The following is a 17,310-nucleotide window of genomic DNA, read 5'->3' on the forward strand; positions in this document are numbered from 1 at the left end:
ATTTAACAACCGTGCATTGCACTGGATTTTAACCTAGTCATTGAAATAAGATGATTAATTGTACTTCCTCTATCTTCATTTTTTTACCTTATTTGACTTTTTACGGTTTTTAAAACACGTATTAAAACGTTTATATCTCTATATCTATACACGTAATAATAATAAAAAGTTGATATTAATAAATATACAATGAGACGAATCAAACAAAACTTCACATGACTATATTATATCGTGTAGAATAACAAAAATTCAAGATCAAAGTTTTCAAAATTTAACCTAATTTTTGGCATTAAAGCAAAAAAAAAAAGGGATGAAAGGAGTAATTGCTACTACGAGTACAATTAAATGAAGTTCTGGAGTGTTATTGGGAAGGGGGGGACAATCAATGATACGATGGTAGTAGGTAAGTGTAACGGAAGGAGCAAAAACGGCCAAGTAGGCTTTAGTAGGTACACATTTGACGCTGAGATTCTCACATGAATATCATCGATTGAAAGATAGGCAGCCAGCACTGTACAGTAGAATTTATGTACACTTTGACAAAGATAAAACAATTCTTGTTTAAAGGTCAACAAATTTATACCGTCAACGTTCCATATAATTGTATTCTTCAAAAAAAAAAAGTTCAATATAATTGTAAATTTTTACTCGTAAGATATAGATAGTGGTGTATTTTTAAAACAAATATTGTAATTGCATAAATTATTATGGAATATTTTTAAAATCATGTACAGCAGTACAAGTCAAAGTGTTACATTTAACAATTTTTTTTTTTTTTTTTTTTTTGACGACAGACATTTAACAATCTCGTTTACTCTATCTATCTCTCTAGTCAATAATCGTGTGCACCCATATACTTAATTATTTTAAATAATTATAAAATTAGATTTGTAACATTTTTTTTTTAAGTCAAGAGAGTTACAAACAAAAAAAAATAAGCGGGTAGTTGGAGTTGAAGCACGAGGCCTAGGTGGTACCGTCAACTTGGGATAGGTAGTTACGTTTCTCCCCTAATATATAGTAGCACAACTATACTACTTATATATGTATTATATAAACTCACACACCAAAAAAACAAAGAGCTCATAATTCAATTTCAATTCAATAATTCTAGTACAAAAATTCTGTTCAATACAATCTTAGTGTATTAAATCATTTAATCACTACAAAAATGGGAGAAAGGCCTAAAACTTTGACAGCATTAGAAGGAGAGAAAACTCTAAACCCAAGCTTCGTACGAGACGAAGATGAGCGTCCTAAGGTGGCGTACAACGTTTTTAGCCACGATATTCCCGTCATTTCTCTCGCCGGCATCGATTCCGATAGCGGAGACGAATACAAGAGAGCCTCTATCTGTCGCAAAATTGTCGAAGCGTTCGAAGAATGGGGTATATTTCAAATTGTGGATCATGGTATTCAAGGTGATCTTATTGCGGATATGACTCGTTTGGCTAGAGAATTCTTTGCCCTTCCTCCTGAAGAGAAGCTTCGGTTTGATATGTCCGGTGGTAAAAAAGGTGGATTTATTGTTTCTAGTCATCTTCAGGTAATTCACTTACTTTTCCTAATTTTTTTTTTTAATCTTAAGATTATGACACCTAAGCGAGTATCGGAGTCTTTTGACTAATGTTAAAAATATAGTCTCGTGGGTACTTATTGGAATCATAATAGATTAGTAGTTTACGATTGTTATGATTTATACTTACTGATCCTCTGTAACTTAAAATTTGTATCGACATATGTGATCAAGAAAAATAAATTACTTACGGAGGGAGTAAGAAAACTGAAGTTGTAAAATTATTTTTTTTGATAGTCAACTAAGTTATGCGTATGTATATTAATTTTATTTTCAAGTCATCTAACAACTGGAGTACTATTTTGCATTTGATTATTTTGTAAGAGTAACAAGACCAATTGCGTAAAGACTTTAATTAATTAAATAACACATCTATTTTTTTATTTTTTTTTTTGGACGAACACATCTATTGATAACTAACAAGATTAAATCCAAATAATGATTTATAATAATCCTCCAATTAGTAAGCATTGATTAGTTGTGCTAAAAGCCAATACTTTCCTGTCACATTACTTTAAAAAGTACATATTTGTGACGAAATTATGATTGTGTGCCAACTTGAGGTTGTGTGGTTACTGGTTAAGGCCTTAGGGGTGATTCTCATAAATCACGCCCAAAAAATCAAATCTTGTCTACATTATTACTTTTAGCGACTAATATGCTAATTATTGTTTAATAAAAAATACTTAAGCTGGTTGAATCTTAGATTGAAATGGTCAATAAATTTTCTCAAAATTTGAAGTTTCAACAAGTGCTAGCTAATACCAGGACTTTGACAGATGAATTAAAATTTCTTTGTCAATTTTGGATGTCCTTTTCAAAGAAATATGATGATCTCTATGATTTTCCACAAGGTAAAAAACCCAAATTCTTTTTTTTTTTTGGGAAAGCCATGTGTTTCAGGATCCAATGTACTACTAGTGCAGTGATTTTTACTAGTAGTGAGCTCTATGAAATTTCTTTGTCAAATTTGGGAATCCGTTATGATTTTTTTTAATGTCAATCATTATATTTTACTCCCTCCGTCCCTAAATTACATTCCTCCTTTCTATTTTTGGTATTCCAAAATTACATTCCTCCTTTCTATCGTTGGTAAGTTTTTTTTAGTAAATTAACTCTCTTATTCTGTTTTATATTTAATGCTTTCTCACTCATTCTTACCTAATCTCACTAATAATCCTTGTGTCAAATTACAATGAATATGATTGGTTAAAAATTTTCAATTAGGAGCATGTGATTGGTCCTTTTTTTTTGCAAAGGATTGATGACATGTAATGAGTAATAACTATTCTATCTTTGTACTTCCCATAGCATTATCTAATCATTGTTATTTGTCTTACTCCTTCCTCCTTAATTCCCGTGTAAATTACCAAAGAGGAATGTAATTTAGGGACGGAGGGAGTACCAAGTTTGAATTGAGGTATGTGATTGATACTTGATAATTTTGAGAGGTTTAGGCTTTGGGTGTCAGTTGGTTAGGTTTGGCTTTGATTTTGAGTCTAATCAAATTGAATTCGGGTTTGTTTTGGTTTCTCTCAGTAACTTCATGTTAGGTTATTGGGTCAAGTCCTAGATTACTAGCACTGATTTAGGCTGTGGTGTTGGTTAAATAAAAAGAGGGAGAAGGTGAGGGTTGGCAATGGAAGGAAAATTCATGGTTGTGGGCGCGTTAAGTGGAAGTTAATGTGGACTAGTGGTGCTAATGATAAGAGTTATAGTGTAGAGTGTTGTTGTGAGTCTTATGACCAAAGGTAGGCATTGTGCCATGGTGTCGAATTTGGTAAGTTTAGTACTAAATATATACTTAACTTGCTTGTATAGAGGTCAACACTAAAAAATGATGATAAGCAAACTAGTAAATGAAAAATTGATTTCCAATTTCAATTATCAATGTAGCAAAGCTAGATACCCATACTCAAAACTCATACATGATTGTTTAAACTGCAGGGAGAGGCAGTACAAGACTGGAGGGAAATGGTAGCTTACTTCTCATACCCTATCAAGAGTAGAGACTACTCGAGATGGCCTGACAAGCCCGAAGGGTGGAGGAATGTGACAGAACAGTACAGTGAGAAGTTGATGGGTTTAGCCTGCAAGCTCCTTGGGGTGTTATCGGAGGCCATGGGTCTTGAGGCTGAGGCCCTCACTAAGGCCTGCGTCGATATGGACCAGAAAATTGTGGTGAATTACTACCCCAAGTGCCCTCAGCCTGACCTTACTCTTGGGCTCAAACGCCACACTGATCCTGGTACCATCACCCTCCTCCTCCAAGATGATGTAGGTGGTCTGCAGGCTACTCGTGATGGTGGTAAGACTTGGATCACTGTTGAGCCGATTCCTGGTGCCTTTGTGGTCAACCTTGGTGACCATGGTCATGTAAGTAATATCAACTCTGCCTATTTTTATGTTAGTGTTTTCCATTCACCTTTTCATTAGTTGCTTTCTATTATTACCGGTAGTAGGGGGATCATTTTTTCGACTGTTAGATGTGTAGGATTCATGAGGTAAGACACAATTGAATTTTGAAAGGCAGATGAAGTCTACAACATACTTCTTATAGATTGACAAGTTGGAATGTTAGACCCCTGTTAGGTTGGCATGTAATTTCTAGGTTATCAGTAGTGATCATCAATTCATCATGTGTTTCCACCATTTTCCTTCTCGTCTCAAGGTAGCTACAATCAATAAATTATTACTCTCTTCATCCTAAATTTTGCGTGTACTAGTTAAGGATGTGCAGAAAAAGTTATCACTTCCTCTGGATTTTATAGTGATTTATGATTGAATTACCTATATGCTACCCCTTAAATCAAGTGAGAGATTTAAAATGTTGAATCATGGTTATATTATGTGTTGTTCGATCTTGATTCTTGAGCAGGTAAGTTGTTACAATATTGCTGCAAGCTAAGTACAGGAAACATGAGTATTCTTAGTCTTACTATGATTACACCTTATATTGTGTTTTTTTTTTGTTTTGGATTATGAAGTATTTGAGCAATGGGAGATTCAAGAATGCAGACCACCAGGCTGTGGTGAACTCAGACCGTAGCAGGTTGTCAATAGCAACTTTCCAAAATCCAGCCCCAGAGGCGATAGTCTACCCATTGGCTATAAGAGAAGGAGAAAAGCCGATTCTAGAAGAGCCCATCACTTTTGCAGAGATGTACAGGAAGAAGATGGGCAAGGATCTTGAGCTTGCACGCCTTAAGAAGCTTGCTAAGGAGCAGCAGTCAAAGGTAGAAGAGCTAGAGAAAACCAAGTTCGAGTCCAAACCAATTGAAGAGATCCTTGCTTAATAAACTCAGCCTGAGGTTGTGGTAGTGAAAATTATATATCTGCAAATTTGTGTTTCTTGATTTAGTATAAATGTTATGTGTATCCTAGTTTTGGTTATTAGTCATTAGTCGGGTGATTAATGGTGAGAATAAAATTGTAACGTACTCAACAACTTTTAATCATATTTATATGTAGACACTGGATCTTTCTTTTGTCTTGATTATGTTACCTTGGCAGCCAATTTACACGATCATTATACCTCTTAGTTCATAATTCAGATGTTATCGAGCTCACAAGATCACTTTACTTGCGAAAATGTCATTCATTTGTGTCATGTTGACTCTTGATACCATGTTAGGGAACCATCTCAACCAAAAGCTTAAAGTACTGATTGAGCCGTTGAGGCCCAGGAATATGTTTACAAGTTCTTAACAATTTGATACAATTACAAGTTCTTAACAATTTGATACAAATACAAGAAATTTAGTATGATTTCATCTTACATAGTGCACGCTAATTACTTTTCCTGAATTTAGGAAAGTCTTTGAGCAATGGAAGATTCAAGACTGCAGACCACCAAGTTATAGTAAACTTGGATAGCAGCAGGCATTCTATAGAAACATTATAGAATCCTGCTCTAGAGATGACGATTATATACTCATTGGCTATACGAGAAGGAGAAAAGACTATTTTATAACGCTAAAGACTTAACCATTGAGTCATGTTATCGTTTACCAAAATATATTTCATTACAGATATTATAGCAAAGAAAAATTAAAAGTGAGATTCAATTATGAATTTATACAAAGTGCGGAGTACTTGTATACAAGTATAAGAACATATTTTTTTTAAATTTTTTTTTTCTTTTTCATATAATAATCTGGTGCAGTGTTTGGGCCCAAAATCTAGCTTTTAATCAGGTCTATATTTTTTGGATTTCTTGAGGGTTTTGATCATCTTTGAATGGCAGCCCAATTAACATGTTATCAGCCCAACGATTCCATTCACTATCAAGCTCGCAGTATCAATTTTTTTAAAAACAATTGTTAGGCCTTATAGCTCAAACATATATAAATACAACAATTCTGTCGAAATTTATTCATTTAAGAGATTGTTCAATTCATTCCTTTACTACCAAGAAATTATACTTATTAACTAGTTTTTGGCCCGGGCGATACCCCGGGTTATATATATATATATAAACTATAATAAAATAAAGTGAAATGGATTGATGGTTTCATTAAAAAATAAACATTTGTTAATTTTTGCAAATATTATTGAACATCAAAATTTATTTAATTATATGCGATAACCTAAATGTTTTATCGTAAGAGCAACTTCAATGGTAAGCTAATTGTTAAATTAGCTTGTCATGTCACATGTGATTTCAAGCTAACTTTCTTTATAGCTATTTTGTGCCTCAATGGTTAGATACTAGCTTGCTAATTAAATAAGCTTGATTTTCTCAATTAGCCATAGAAATTTAATTATTTTTATATATTAATCTCCAATAATTTTGGAAACTTTTTTGTCAAGCAAATTAGCTTAGACAAGCTAATTTGCTTGGCCAAACTAATTGTATTTTTTAGCTCCAATGGTCAAGCTAGTAGTTAGAGACTTTTGAAAATTGCAAGCAAGTCTCTAGCTACAACCATTGGAGTTGCTCTAAGGACCTGTTCTTTTCAGCTTAATTTCAGTTCACTTCAGTTCCTAATTTCTTTCTCTCATAAACAATTCAATTCAGGCCCTTCCTCCATTTCTATTTACTTGACCCATGGCCTTAGGCACAATATTTAAGGAGAGGAGAGAGAAATTGTAATTTTGTGTCCCTTGTTGCACATGATTTACCTTATTACCTTCAAAAGTTGCCCCCATATGCACTTTTTGAGCATAATTTAGATAAAATAGAAACAGATGAAGTATATTAGTTTTTTTTTTAATTTGTTAACGGATTTTTATTCTTCAGTTGTCATAAACAAAAATTCCTTAATTAAACATACATTGTGATTAAAAGAAAAAACCAAAATTTTGTTATACTTTTTTGGGTTACATATTTTAAATGAGTAACTGAAAGAAATACATATTTTAAATGAGTATTGCTGTTAAAAAATACACATATAAGACAATTAAAATTTTAGAATTAATGAATATGAATAACTCATTTTTAAATAACTTTATTACCATAAGATGTGTTAATATTAATGTTAACAAATTAGAATTTTTTTGAGAGGAAACATTAATATCAATAATAACATGACATGGCACCACATGACGAAATTAACGACACGTGGCAAGATTTCAATTCTTGCCATTGAGTTTTAATAATATATATATTGATTGATATTGATATATTGATATTGATATGACATATAGATTAATAAGTCTTGGTAGTTTTACTTTTGAAATCTGTTTTCATAAAATTATGTTTCCTCTCGAGCTCTTGGATGTAATTTTAGTACTTTAAACCCTATGTTTTCTAATAATTAGGGGGCGTGATAGAGTATATAAACTATTCCATAATCATAAGTTACAGGCATCAGCTTAGATTGATTTATATACTCTATCAATTTTATTGCATTTGTGTGGGATTAGTTTGAGAGCGAAAACATAAAAGAAAAAGAGTTGGTTCACCTTATTACCTAGCTAACCTCTAAAGTACATGTTGTAAGCTATATACAAACGAGTGAATGGTAGAAGAAGTTCATTATTAAGGAATTATCAAACATAAGGAGTTGTACCTGTATGTTAACATACGAAAAGGATAATCACACGTTGTCATCTATTACCACAAACGAAAAGAACCAAAAAAAATTCATAACAAGTTGTACATCAACATATACTTTTTCAAAATCAAATACGAAGTAATGATCAATCTCATATGTTTGAGCTAAAAGTATTTCTATTTTCTTGCACAAGTTGCATAGAAATGCGTCATCTGATCTTGTAGTTACAAGTGAATTACTTCCTAGAGTTCTACTCGTTAACAGCAAAAAGACAAGATATTAGTGCTGGAAACACCATACACGAAGAATAATATATTTGTGGGAGAGGGATATTTCTATATTCCTGACATCAAACTTGTAAATAATTCCTACTCATAAATATAAAATCTGGACCACCTATAAATGTAGCTTAGCCTCTAAAATAATAAGACAAGCTCATAAAATAACAAGAATATATAAATATATAATGTGGCAAATTAAAAAGCTAGTAATATGGAATATATGATTTATAAATACTTGTAATTCCCGCGCAATCTTGAAGCATAAGAGATAAAAGAGTAGTTTTACGTTAGTGGTGTTTGGGTGCAACATAAACTATTCCACGCTACCCATAATGCACACCCAATAAGCAATACTTGGCATCAATTTTATTTAAGCATGCGATCGAATCGCTATAACCAAAAGTTAAGAAAGAGACAGTGGAGGATGGGGAGGGGGATGTTGCTTATCTTGTACGAGTAGGTCGAGTACGTCTACTTTAGCCGTAAACAATTATAATTATTATCGGTACATTAAATATGTCCTTAAATAATTGTCCTGTTATTATGTCATATTATCCTGCGTAAATCAAACATTATACGAAGTATATATTACTCATTTACTACGTATATAACTGTGTTATTAATTTATAACTTACAATAATTTAAAAAAAAAAAATTTTAATTGTCATATTAATTTTGAAATTGAGTTCAATGGACGCGAGTTTGACCTAGTATATTATTGAAGTCAGATCAAAATTTAATGAGATTGAGACTGAACTTCCTAATTAGACTTAATTAATTAGAAAGTTTTCATCACAAAAATGCATATCTTTTTTCTTTTTTTTTTTTTTTTGACGAGAAGAAATTGGATTTCATTAATGAAAGATAGTCAAACGGCACTTACAAACAATTCCTAAGAAATCTTAAATTCCAATACAAGTACAAATCACCTTAGAACTAGTTACATCGTAGATTCGATTAACAATCACCTTAATAAAAAACTCCATCCGAAGCAATACAATCTGTGAGTTAGCACTAATTCGGCTTGAGATCCACGGATGAATAGTTGTTTGGGTGAAAAAACTCATATGACCTTCTAGATAATTTCGGAGACAATGAAACCTTAAATCTTCAATCTTTAGCACACGGACAAACAAAAGGAATAAGCCTAATTGAATAAACATCATCATAAAGATGAGATTCATTTATTGAAAGCAATTAAAAAGTTTTTTTGGGGCTTATCACCGGTAAAAATAAAACACCGGTGGAAGCCGGCCCCTACAAAAATTTACAATGGAGATCAGAAGAATTGAAAAGAGATGAAAGAGAAAGAGAAAAAAGGAGAAGAGTAAAGGAAAACCTTCAGAAAAGCAGAAAAAGTCTAGCAATGGAGGTTAGAAAAACTCTCTCAAAGAGAAACCCAGAGGGAACAATTTCTTTTATTTTACCCTTTTTTTCTCTTCACAAAAATGCATATCAAATACAGGATTATTTCTTTCAAAATACCATGGACTACATGTATTGGTGTATGTAGGGAAATTTCCTTGCAAGTAGGGGGGGGGGGGGGGGATTGAGAATCCTACTTATTGGGAACGAGAATCAAATCCCTCTCAAGAGGTGAAAGCTAGAGCCTTCAACCAACTCAGCTAACCTTGATTCTCGTCATGGACTATATGTCCTTCAATAAGAGGTGCTACAATAACAAATTAAAGTATGTGTAAAATTGTAAATATATAATTAAACAAGTCGGTCAGCTTAAATTAGTGGAAAACTACGTTAACAATAAGAATTAATTTAAGTCTAAGTTGATTCAAATTATCAATAGACCAAGTATAGCAATAGAGAATATACATTTAGGATATATTTGTAAGATAACACCTCTGATTTGCTCTTTATCAAAGTGAGAACCCATGATATGTAATAGATTATTATTGAACTAATATGTTACGAAGCTTACCATACTTTGTAGTATCATTTTAAAGGAAGAATAAATATATACTCCATGTGTTTTATTCAAAGAATTAGCTTTTGCTTTCCTAATAATGCAACAACCAACTAAACTTTTTTCTTGCTTAAAATAACAAAAAACAAAAGCAAAAACTAACTTTCACCTATAATTTTTTTAAGTCACTACTAAACGTTTTCCTTATTTGCAGTTCAACTATCATATCTCCCCCTATAATATAATATAATGCGTCCTCGATCTTTGAGGCTCTTTGCTCTCCACTTTGGTCATCACCACCACTTTATTACTCAGGATCGGATCGGATCGGATCGGATATCACTACACTACTATAAAAAAACGACTAAATAAATATCAAGTACACTTAATTAAACACATGCAATAATACTTTTTATATTCAAAACATACCTAATGTAATTTAAACTAGTAATTTAAGTGTGCAATAATAATCGAATGAATGGATTTGTGCAAAAGTCATAATCTGTTTGGTTAAATCCAACGCGTGACAATTGTTGCTAGCTTGTGTGAAGTGTGAACAAGAAGAAGCAATGCGGCGAATGAAAGAGAAGTGACATGTTTATTATATGATTCGGAGTAACGGAAAAATATCTTGCCTGTTGGCAAAACAATGACAACAACTTAACAATCTGTAAATTATAAAAATAAAAAAAAATAAAAAAAAAATAAAAAGAAAAGAAAACAACTTAACAGGAAAAAAATGGGAAATTCATCGACATCAGCATACAGGTCATTTCCATCTCAGCTTTATTTTTCTTCTTTACTCGTTTCCTTCTTCCACTTTTAATAATATAATAAGCTAATAGAGTCAAATCTGATTTGCCCATGTAAGTATTTTAAAGGGAAATTTCCATTGGTACCATCTTGGTTTTGACTTTTCCCATTAATACACTCTTAAATTTTTGTCTTTTCATCGGTACACTCGTAGTTTAGTCTTTTTCTAACCGTGATTGACACCGTTAAAAACTGATTTATTAAGTTAAAATAATTAAGGAAAAGACTATAATACCCCTTTTAAACATCTTCGGTTAAAGTTTTGGGAGTCATGTTAGTTCAAAGGATCCAAATTAACCTCAAATATTAGCAAAAAAATAATGCAAATGTCTCATACACGTGTCAAGAAATGTCTCGGTTTGCGTGCTGTTACTTTTTTTTGTGATAATAATTGTTCGGTTAAGATTTTAGGGGTCATTTTGATCCTTTATGGGACTAAAACTCTAAATCGAACTCAAAATTGTCAAAAAATTAACGAAAATGTGTCGTTTTGCACGTCATGATATTTCTTAATTTTCTTGTCAAGATGCGCAAAACGAGACATGTTTGTTAATTTTTTGACAATTTCGAGTTCGGTTTAGGTCAAAATGACACCTAAAACCTTAAACGAACAATTATTATCCCAAAAAAAGTAACTACACGCAATCTGAGACATTTCTTGACATGCATATGAGACATTTGCGTTATTTTTTTTGCTAATTTTAAGGTTAATTTGGATCCTTAAGAACTAACATGACTCCCTAAACTTTAAACAAATAATTTTCGACACGTAAATCGAGACATTAGATGTTTAAAAGGGGTATTATAGTCTTTTCCTTAATTTATTTTAATTTTTTAACGTTGTTAGTCACTGTTGGGAAAAGACCAAATTACGGGTGTACCAATGAAAAGGCAAAAATTTAAGAGTGTATCGATGGGAGAAGTCAAAATTAGGGTGGTACCAATGGGAATTTCCCTATTTTAAATAATACTACATATGAATTTTGCTAACGAGCATCAATTGAGTAATTTATCTATTTTATCTTATTCATTTTATCTAATATCCCTAGTATCTTCGTTAGCATTTGTCTTGTAATATTTTTATGGAAATGTAATTGTTAATTTGTTATTGGGTATCATGAGACATTGAGACCAATTCAATCAAAAGATAAAGTTTATTACTATTATTGTTGAAGTTCATCATGATTAGTTACAGTTTACATTCTATCACTACTCTTCATTCATATTAAAGCCCTTTAGACATGAAGTACAGATACAATATTTGTATATATATTCAATACTAATTGTTCATGGATGAGGGGTACGGTGAATGAAATGTAAACTTGTGACCTTGTTACAATGGTCTGATACCATGCTAGTTTTTGGTTGAGGTTCATAATAGATCTTACATTTAATCCTTAGGTGGTCACCAATTAAAATAATTAGCCAATGGGAAAATAAATAAATTAAAATCAAATATGAATATTTTCTTGGTGATTAAATAATTTACAAAATATATACTCAATTAGTAAGTGACCCATTATCACGTGTTGACCACACATTCTATATTCCTATGTTCATAATACTACGTACTTATTATAGTTAGTTGGTCGTCTAAAAAATTGTACTAGTGTACGTGATTTATTAATTACAAAAAAATAATCCAAGTTACTTTTATATAATAATGCCGTTTACCAAATCTTTGGACTTTGGTAGTCTACTAAATTGCTTGTATATATTTCTGGACCACTTACAAATGTAACAACAATTGTTCATTGTAAATACTCTGATCTACTTGTTATGTACTCGTACTACGTAGTTTTCCATATATACAAAGAAGTATCACAAAGACACGTACAAAGTGAATTTATCATGATTTATAAGTATTTGTGAAATTTTCATAACAACTTCGTGGTGTTTTGATTGTTAATTTGTTTTTACTTTTACATAATATTATTTTTAATTTTGAATGAGGTTTCCTGAAAATTTAGCTAAGCAATTGAGTATGCATATTACTATCATTTTTAAAAACAAATATATATTACGTATTTGATAGCGTGATGAATAATTTAATAATAACTCTTTTCTTTTTTTTTTTTTCTCTCATGAATAACTACTTCGTATAATATATTTATTAAATTGATTGCCTATACTTTTCTAACTTGAGCAAACCAAGGATTTGTGTTGATAATCTATCCATTCTATAGAAAGTCGTAAAGGTGTCTTTTTTTATAAGATGAAAGCTAATTAAGAATGACTTTTAACCTCTACCCTCAAGATTTTATATTCCAAATTTTATTTGTCAAGACAATTAAGAATGAGTGAGTAGTAATGGAGTATTGTTGTGTATTTGTACAACATTGATTAGAATATTCTAAAAACACATGGTAGAGAGAGAAAAGAGGATAGAGATAGGAAGATAGAGGTTTGTAAGTGAACCTCACCTAATTTTTGGTCAGGTTGTCTCATGTAATGGGGGATCACATGCTAATTGTTCCACTGAAAGCTTATATAGTACTCCGTACTATTGAATTTTCAGTGGTACAATTCATGCATAAATTAATTTTAAAACAACTGAATGCATATATAATACTAGTATATGCATAGATAGTATGGAGTATCACCTTATGTTCAGTGGTATTATTTTATCATCTAATGATACTACTCTAAATTTAGAATTTGCATTTGTTCATATATATGTATAATTACATGAATGCCCCTTGTTATGTATTTCTACATGCATAACATTACCCCCTTTAAAATGCCTCCTTCAGAATGAAGAAAAAGTAAGAGTAAGACACGTGTAGAGTTGTAGTTGGGCTTTTGATTACAAGGTGAGTCCCTAACAAGCAAATTTCACTAATTTAATTAAGTTTAATTGTTATCAACTATCTATTTATATCATAACCATCATTTTAATTTTAAAGAATCAAATAAAATTTATTTTTTACTGATAAGAAGAAAAATCCTACTAATTGTACTGAATCAGCATTTTTCACAAGTTAATTATTCTAGCTATATGTAAATCAACGTTTGAAAGCAGAGGAGAAAGACAAGAAAATCCGATACTCGCAAATGACGACAATAATGGGGCTCAAGTAAATAGATCGTGACCTTAAAATCACAAAGTGAATTACTTTCATCAAACATGATTGGTTAGATACCCGATTCAATAATTGTATGGATAGATAATACACGCATTTCTAGACCCTAGGTATATATGTACTCGGTATAACATCGTTGAAAAGTCCGTATAACCCTACTGAAAAGAGAAGAAGGTACTCGTATTCAACTATTCCTTAATCAGTAACTGTCGATTAGTATCAACGTAGTAGTGATAGAGTACTTAATGTTCTTGACCATTTCAGCATTTGTGGATGGTTTGTCTTATTCGGAGTACAAACTATTTATCGTAGACCAAGACTTTTAGTCAACTCACTCAACTAAAGTGAACTACTTTCCTTTCTCTTTCTTTTTACTTTTTTTTTTTTTTTTTTTGGTTCTTATTCTTTGAGAGCTAAAGTAGCCTTTTTTTTTTTTACCCATTCAAATCAGTTAATTATGAAATAACTACTGTAATTAGCTAAACTGGTCTCCACAAGACCACAATATTCAAAGTACTAATTTAACTAGAAAATGACATATGGTGTAGACGTGTAGTACCACCTTGAAGAAATACTTTGCATTAGTCAACATATTTTACCTCTTTTCCTCTAGAAATTATATAAAAAAAACATATATATTGAAAAAAAAAACAAAAAACATATATGGCTTTAATTCAATAAGGCCCCGTTCTTTAGAGCTGCTCTGCTCTGCTTTGCTCTGCTCTGCTGAAATCTGCTCTGCTCTGCTTCAATCTGCTCTGCTCTGCTCTGCTCTGCCCTGCTCTGCTCTGCTTAAAATTAATACTTAATATTGAATTATTATAATAATAATGTATATTTAATAATAATAATAATAAATAATTAATACTTAATGATAATAATAATTAATATTTAATAATAATAATAATATTAATAATAACATAATTAATATTTGATAATAATAATATTAATAATAATAATATAATTAATATTTAATAATATAAATATTATTAATTATAATTAATATTTAATAATAAAATTTAATGATTATAATAGTAGTAGTAGTAGTAGTAGTAGTAGTAGTAGTAGTAGTAGCAGCAGCAGTAGTAATAATAATAATAATTGTAGTAATAATAATAATAATAATAATAGTAATAATAATAATAATAGTAAAAATAATAATAATAATAGTAATAATAATAATAATAATAGTAATAATAATATTAGTAATTATAATAATATTAGTAATAATAATAATATTAATATTAATGAAATCTGCTCTGCTCTGCTCGGCTCTGCTTTGCTCTGCTCTGCTCTGCTTCAATCTGCTCTGCTCTGCTGAAATCTGCTCTGCTCTGCTCTGCTCTGCTCTGCTCTGCTGAAATCTGCTCTGCTCTGCCCAGAAGCTCAAAAGAACAGGGCCTAAGTCGTACTAATTTTTTTGCAAGAGAGTTGTATACTTGTATATACATTTTTATTGAAAATTTTATAGTAGTCATTTGAAATATGACTAACATAATGTTTTAATTATTTTATAGTTCATAATTGACATATTTTTTTCAAGTAATTAATTAAATTACTTTATTAATAGTATTAAATATTATTATCAACATTTTTTTTATTTATCAAATTTTTAGTTTCATTTATGCAATTTTTATTCTTATTTTATGGTTTCTCAAAAAATATTTTATGTTAGATTAAAATTTCCAAAATTTATATTTACATTGTAGATATGATAAGACTAATTATGACCAATTGTAACGTGAAAAAATGAACCGATCATATTATATACTCCATCATTAAAATAGTATGGTAGTCATTTTTCAAATAGTATGGTATTCATATTTCTAACACATATATCTAATACATTAATGTACCATGATGCCATATGATGAATACTATGCCAAGACTTGCTTATTAAAATGTTTAAAAACCTCCATTTAATTTGTATAAATTTTTCATTGATTAGTTATATTATCAAGTCATAATCTCATAATTAAAGATAATACATAAATTCACAAAAGGAGTATAATTGATTCTTACTTTTATATAGAGAAATATATACTAAGTCAATTGTTAAATCAATCATGTACCGACCTGAATTAAATATTAATAATACGAATTATTTCATTTTCTTATCAATATCCAAATATACTAAAAATTAAAAGATTTTTGTAATTTTGCGTTGCTTGTGAAGTGTGAACACACAACTAATCATTTAATCTTTAGTCCATTGTTTTCTTTAATGACTTGTAGTAAGTAGCCAAAAAACAATGCAAGATTTGATATTTCATAAAGTAAAGCCAACTTCAAATGGAGCAAATCAATTATTCAAACAAGACTTGTTGGAGACAAATTTCCAATCATTTTGGAATTTGGACTACCAAATAGGCAAAACAATGATAACGTAGAAATCTTACCTTAAATGTAGATTTATCTTCACATTTGATTCGTGACAAAACTTCACGCGTATACATTAAGTGTAAATTAACGTATTAAGCAAGGTAAAGCTAAAGATAATGCGTTAAAAGTCACAATAAGCATGCTGCGTAAGAGCCTAGAGGGATGTATAAGAGATTGAATTCTTGAATAGTGAGAACGATAAGATTTACTGTTAATTATACTCTATAATCTCTACCTACATATCTCTCCTACTCCTTTTTTTTTTATAAGTTAAAGTCAAACTTACACATTTATTGAGACATAAATTTAACCATCAATATTTTTAATGAAAAATTGGTGACATATGAATAATGAAAAATCTCAACTCTAACTTATTAAAAAAATGGAGGGAGTAGTAGTTAAACTTAAATTATTTTTATCAATAAATCTTTATATGTTCACATTAATTGGTGACATATGAAGTAGAACAATAAGAACATAGAAAAAAATACTTCCTCCGTTACGAATTATTCGCAACAAAGGGATATTACTTGTGAGATATAAAATATTTCTTTGTTGTGAGTAATATGTAGCAGAGGAGTATCCTCCGTAAAAGATAATTTTGTTTTATATTGTTATGCAATGATTCATATGTACGGAAGAAATCTTGGCATGCATGTATAGCTGTTAGTGGGCAATATTCCTGCTGTCATCAAACAAAATAATTAGTTGCAGTAACTCGTGACACTCACTTGATTTCTTAGAAGTTGGGCGAATAGTAGGTTAGACAATTTTTATTTCTTAGAAGTTGGGCGAGTAATGGGTGATTTCCATAGAAATAGTTAGAAAAATTATAAATTCCAAGAGCTTGTTTGGTTGCAATGGGAAGTTATTTCCCAAAGGAATTTGTAACACATGGGAATTTAATTACTACATGAAATTTCTAGGAATTGGCTTAAAGTTGTTTGGTTGATACTTGGGAATTTTAACTTCCTAGGATTTTACTTCCCTTATCTTGTTTGGTTCACTTGCTACATTTCCCATGTATTTTAACAAACTTAACTACCTTTTATCAAAATTATAATACATTCTTTTTTTTTGAAACTTGCCACAAACAATCAACTCTTAATTTTTTCTTTAATAAGAGCTAAATTACGTTTTTTTTTTTACATTCATTCATGGCAGTTTCATGCTTTACTAATCTAATCCACTGTATAAAAGCTCAATCATATGGAAACTACATGCTCCACTAGTCCACATAAGCGTAAAAATAAAC

General features: G+C 30.5%; 1 protein-coding gene across 1 annotated transcript; it reads left to right on the plus strand.

Moving 5' to 3' along the window:
* Positions 1 to 1,038: 1,038 nt before the first annotated feature.
* Positions 1,039 to 5,075, plus strand: LOC145563363 (naringenin,2-oxoglutarate 3-dioxygenase-like). Its single transcript, XM_081623808.1, has 3 exons — positions 1,039 to 1,546; positions 3,524 to 3,952; positions 4,564 to 5,075. The coding sequence occupies exons 1-3, from the start codon at positions 1,172 to 1,174 to the stop codon at positions 4,870 to 4,872; spliced, it is 1,113 nt and encodes a 370-aa protein (XP_081479934.1). The 5' UTR covers positions 1,039 to 1,171; the 3' UTR covers positions 4,873 to 5,075.
* The last annotated feature ends 12,235 nt before the right edge of the window (positions 5,076 to 17,310 follow it).

Source organism: Chenopodium album, chromosome 10 (genome assembly GCF_948465745.1).
Source record: "Chenopodium album chromosome 10, dcCheAlbu1.1, whole genome shotgun sequence".
In the NCBI taxonomy this organism is placed as follows: domain Eukaryota; kingdom Viridiplantae; phylum Streptophyta; class Magnoliopsida; order Caryophyllales; family Amaranthaceae; genus Chenopodium; species Chenopodium album.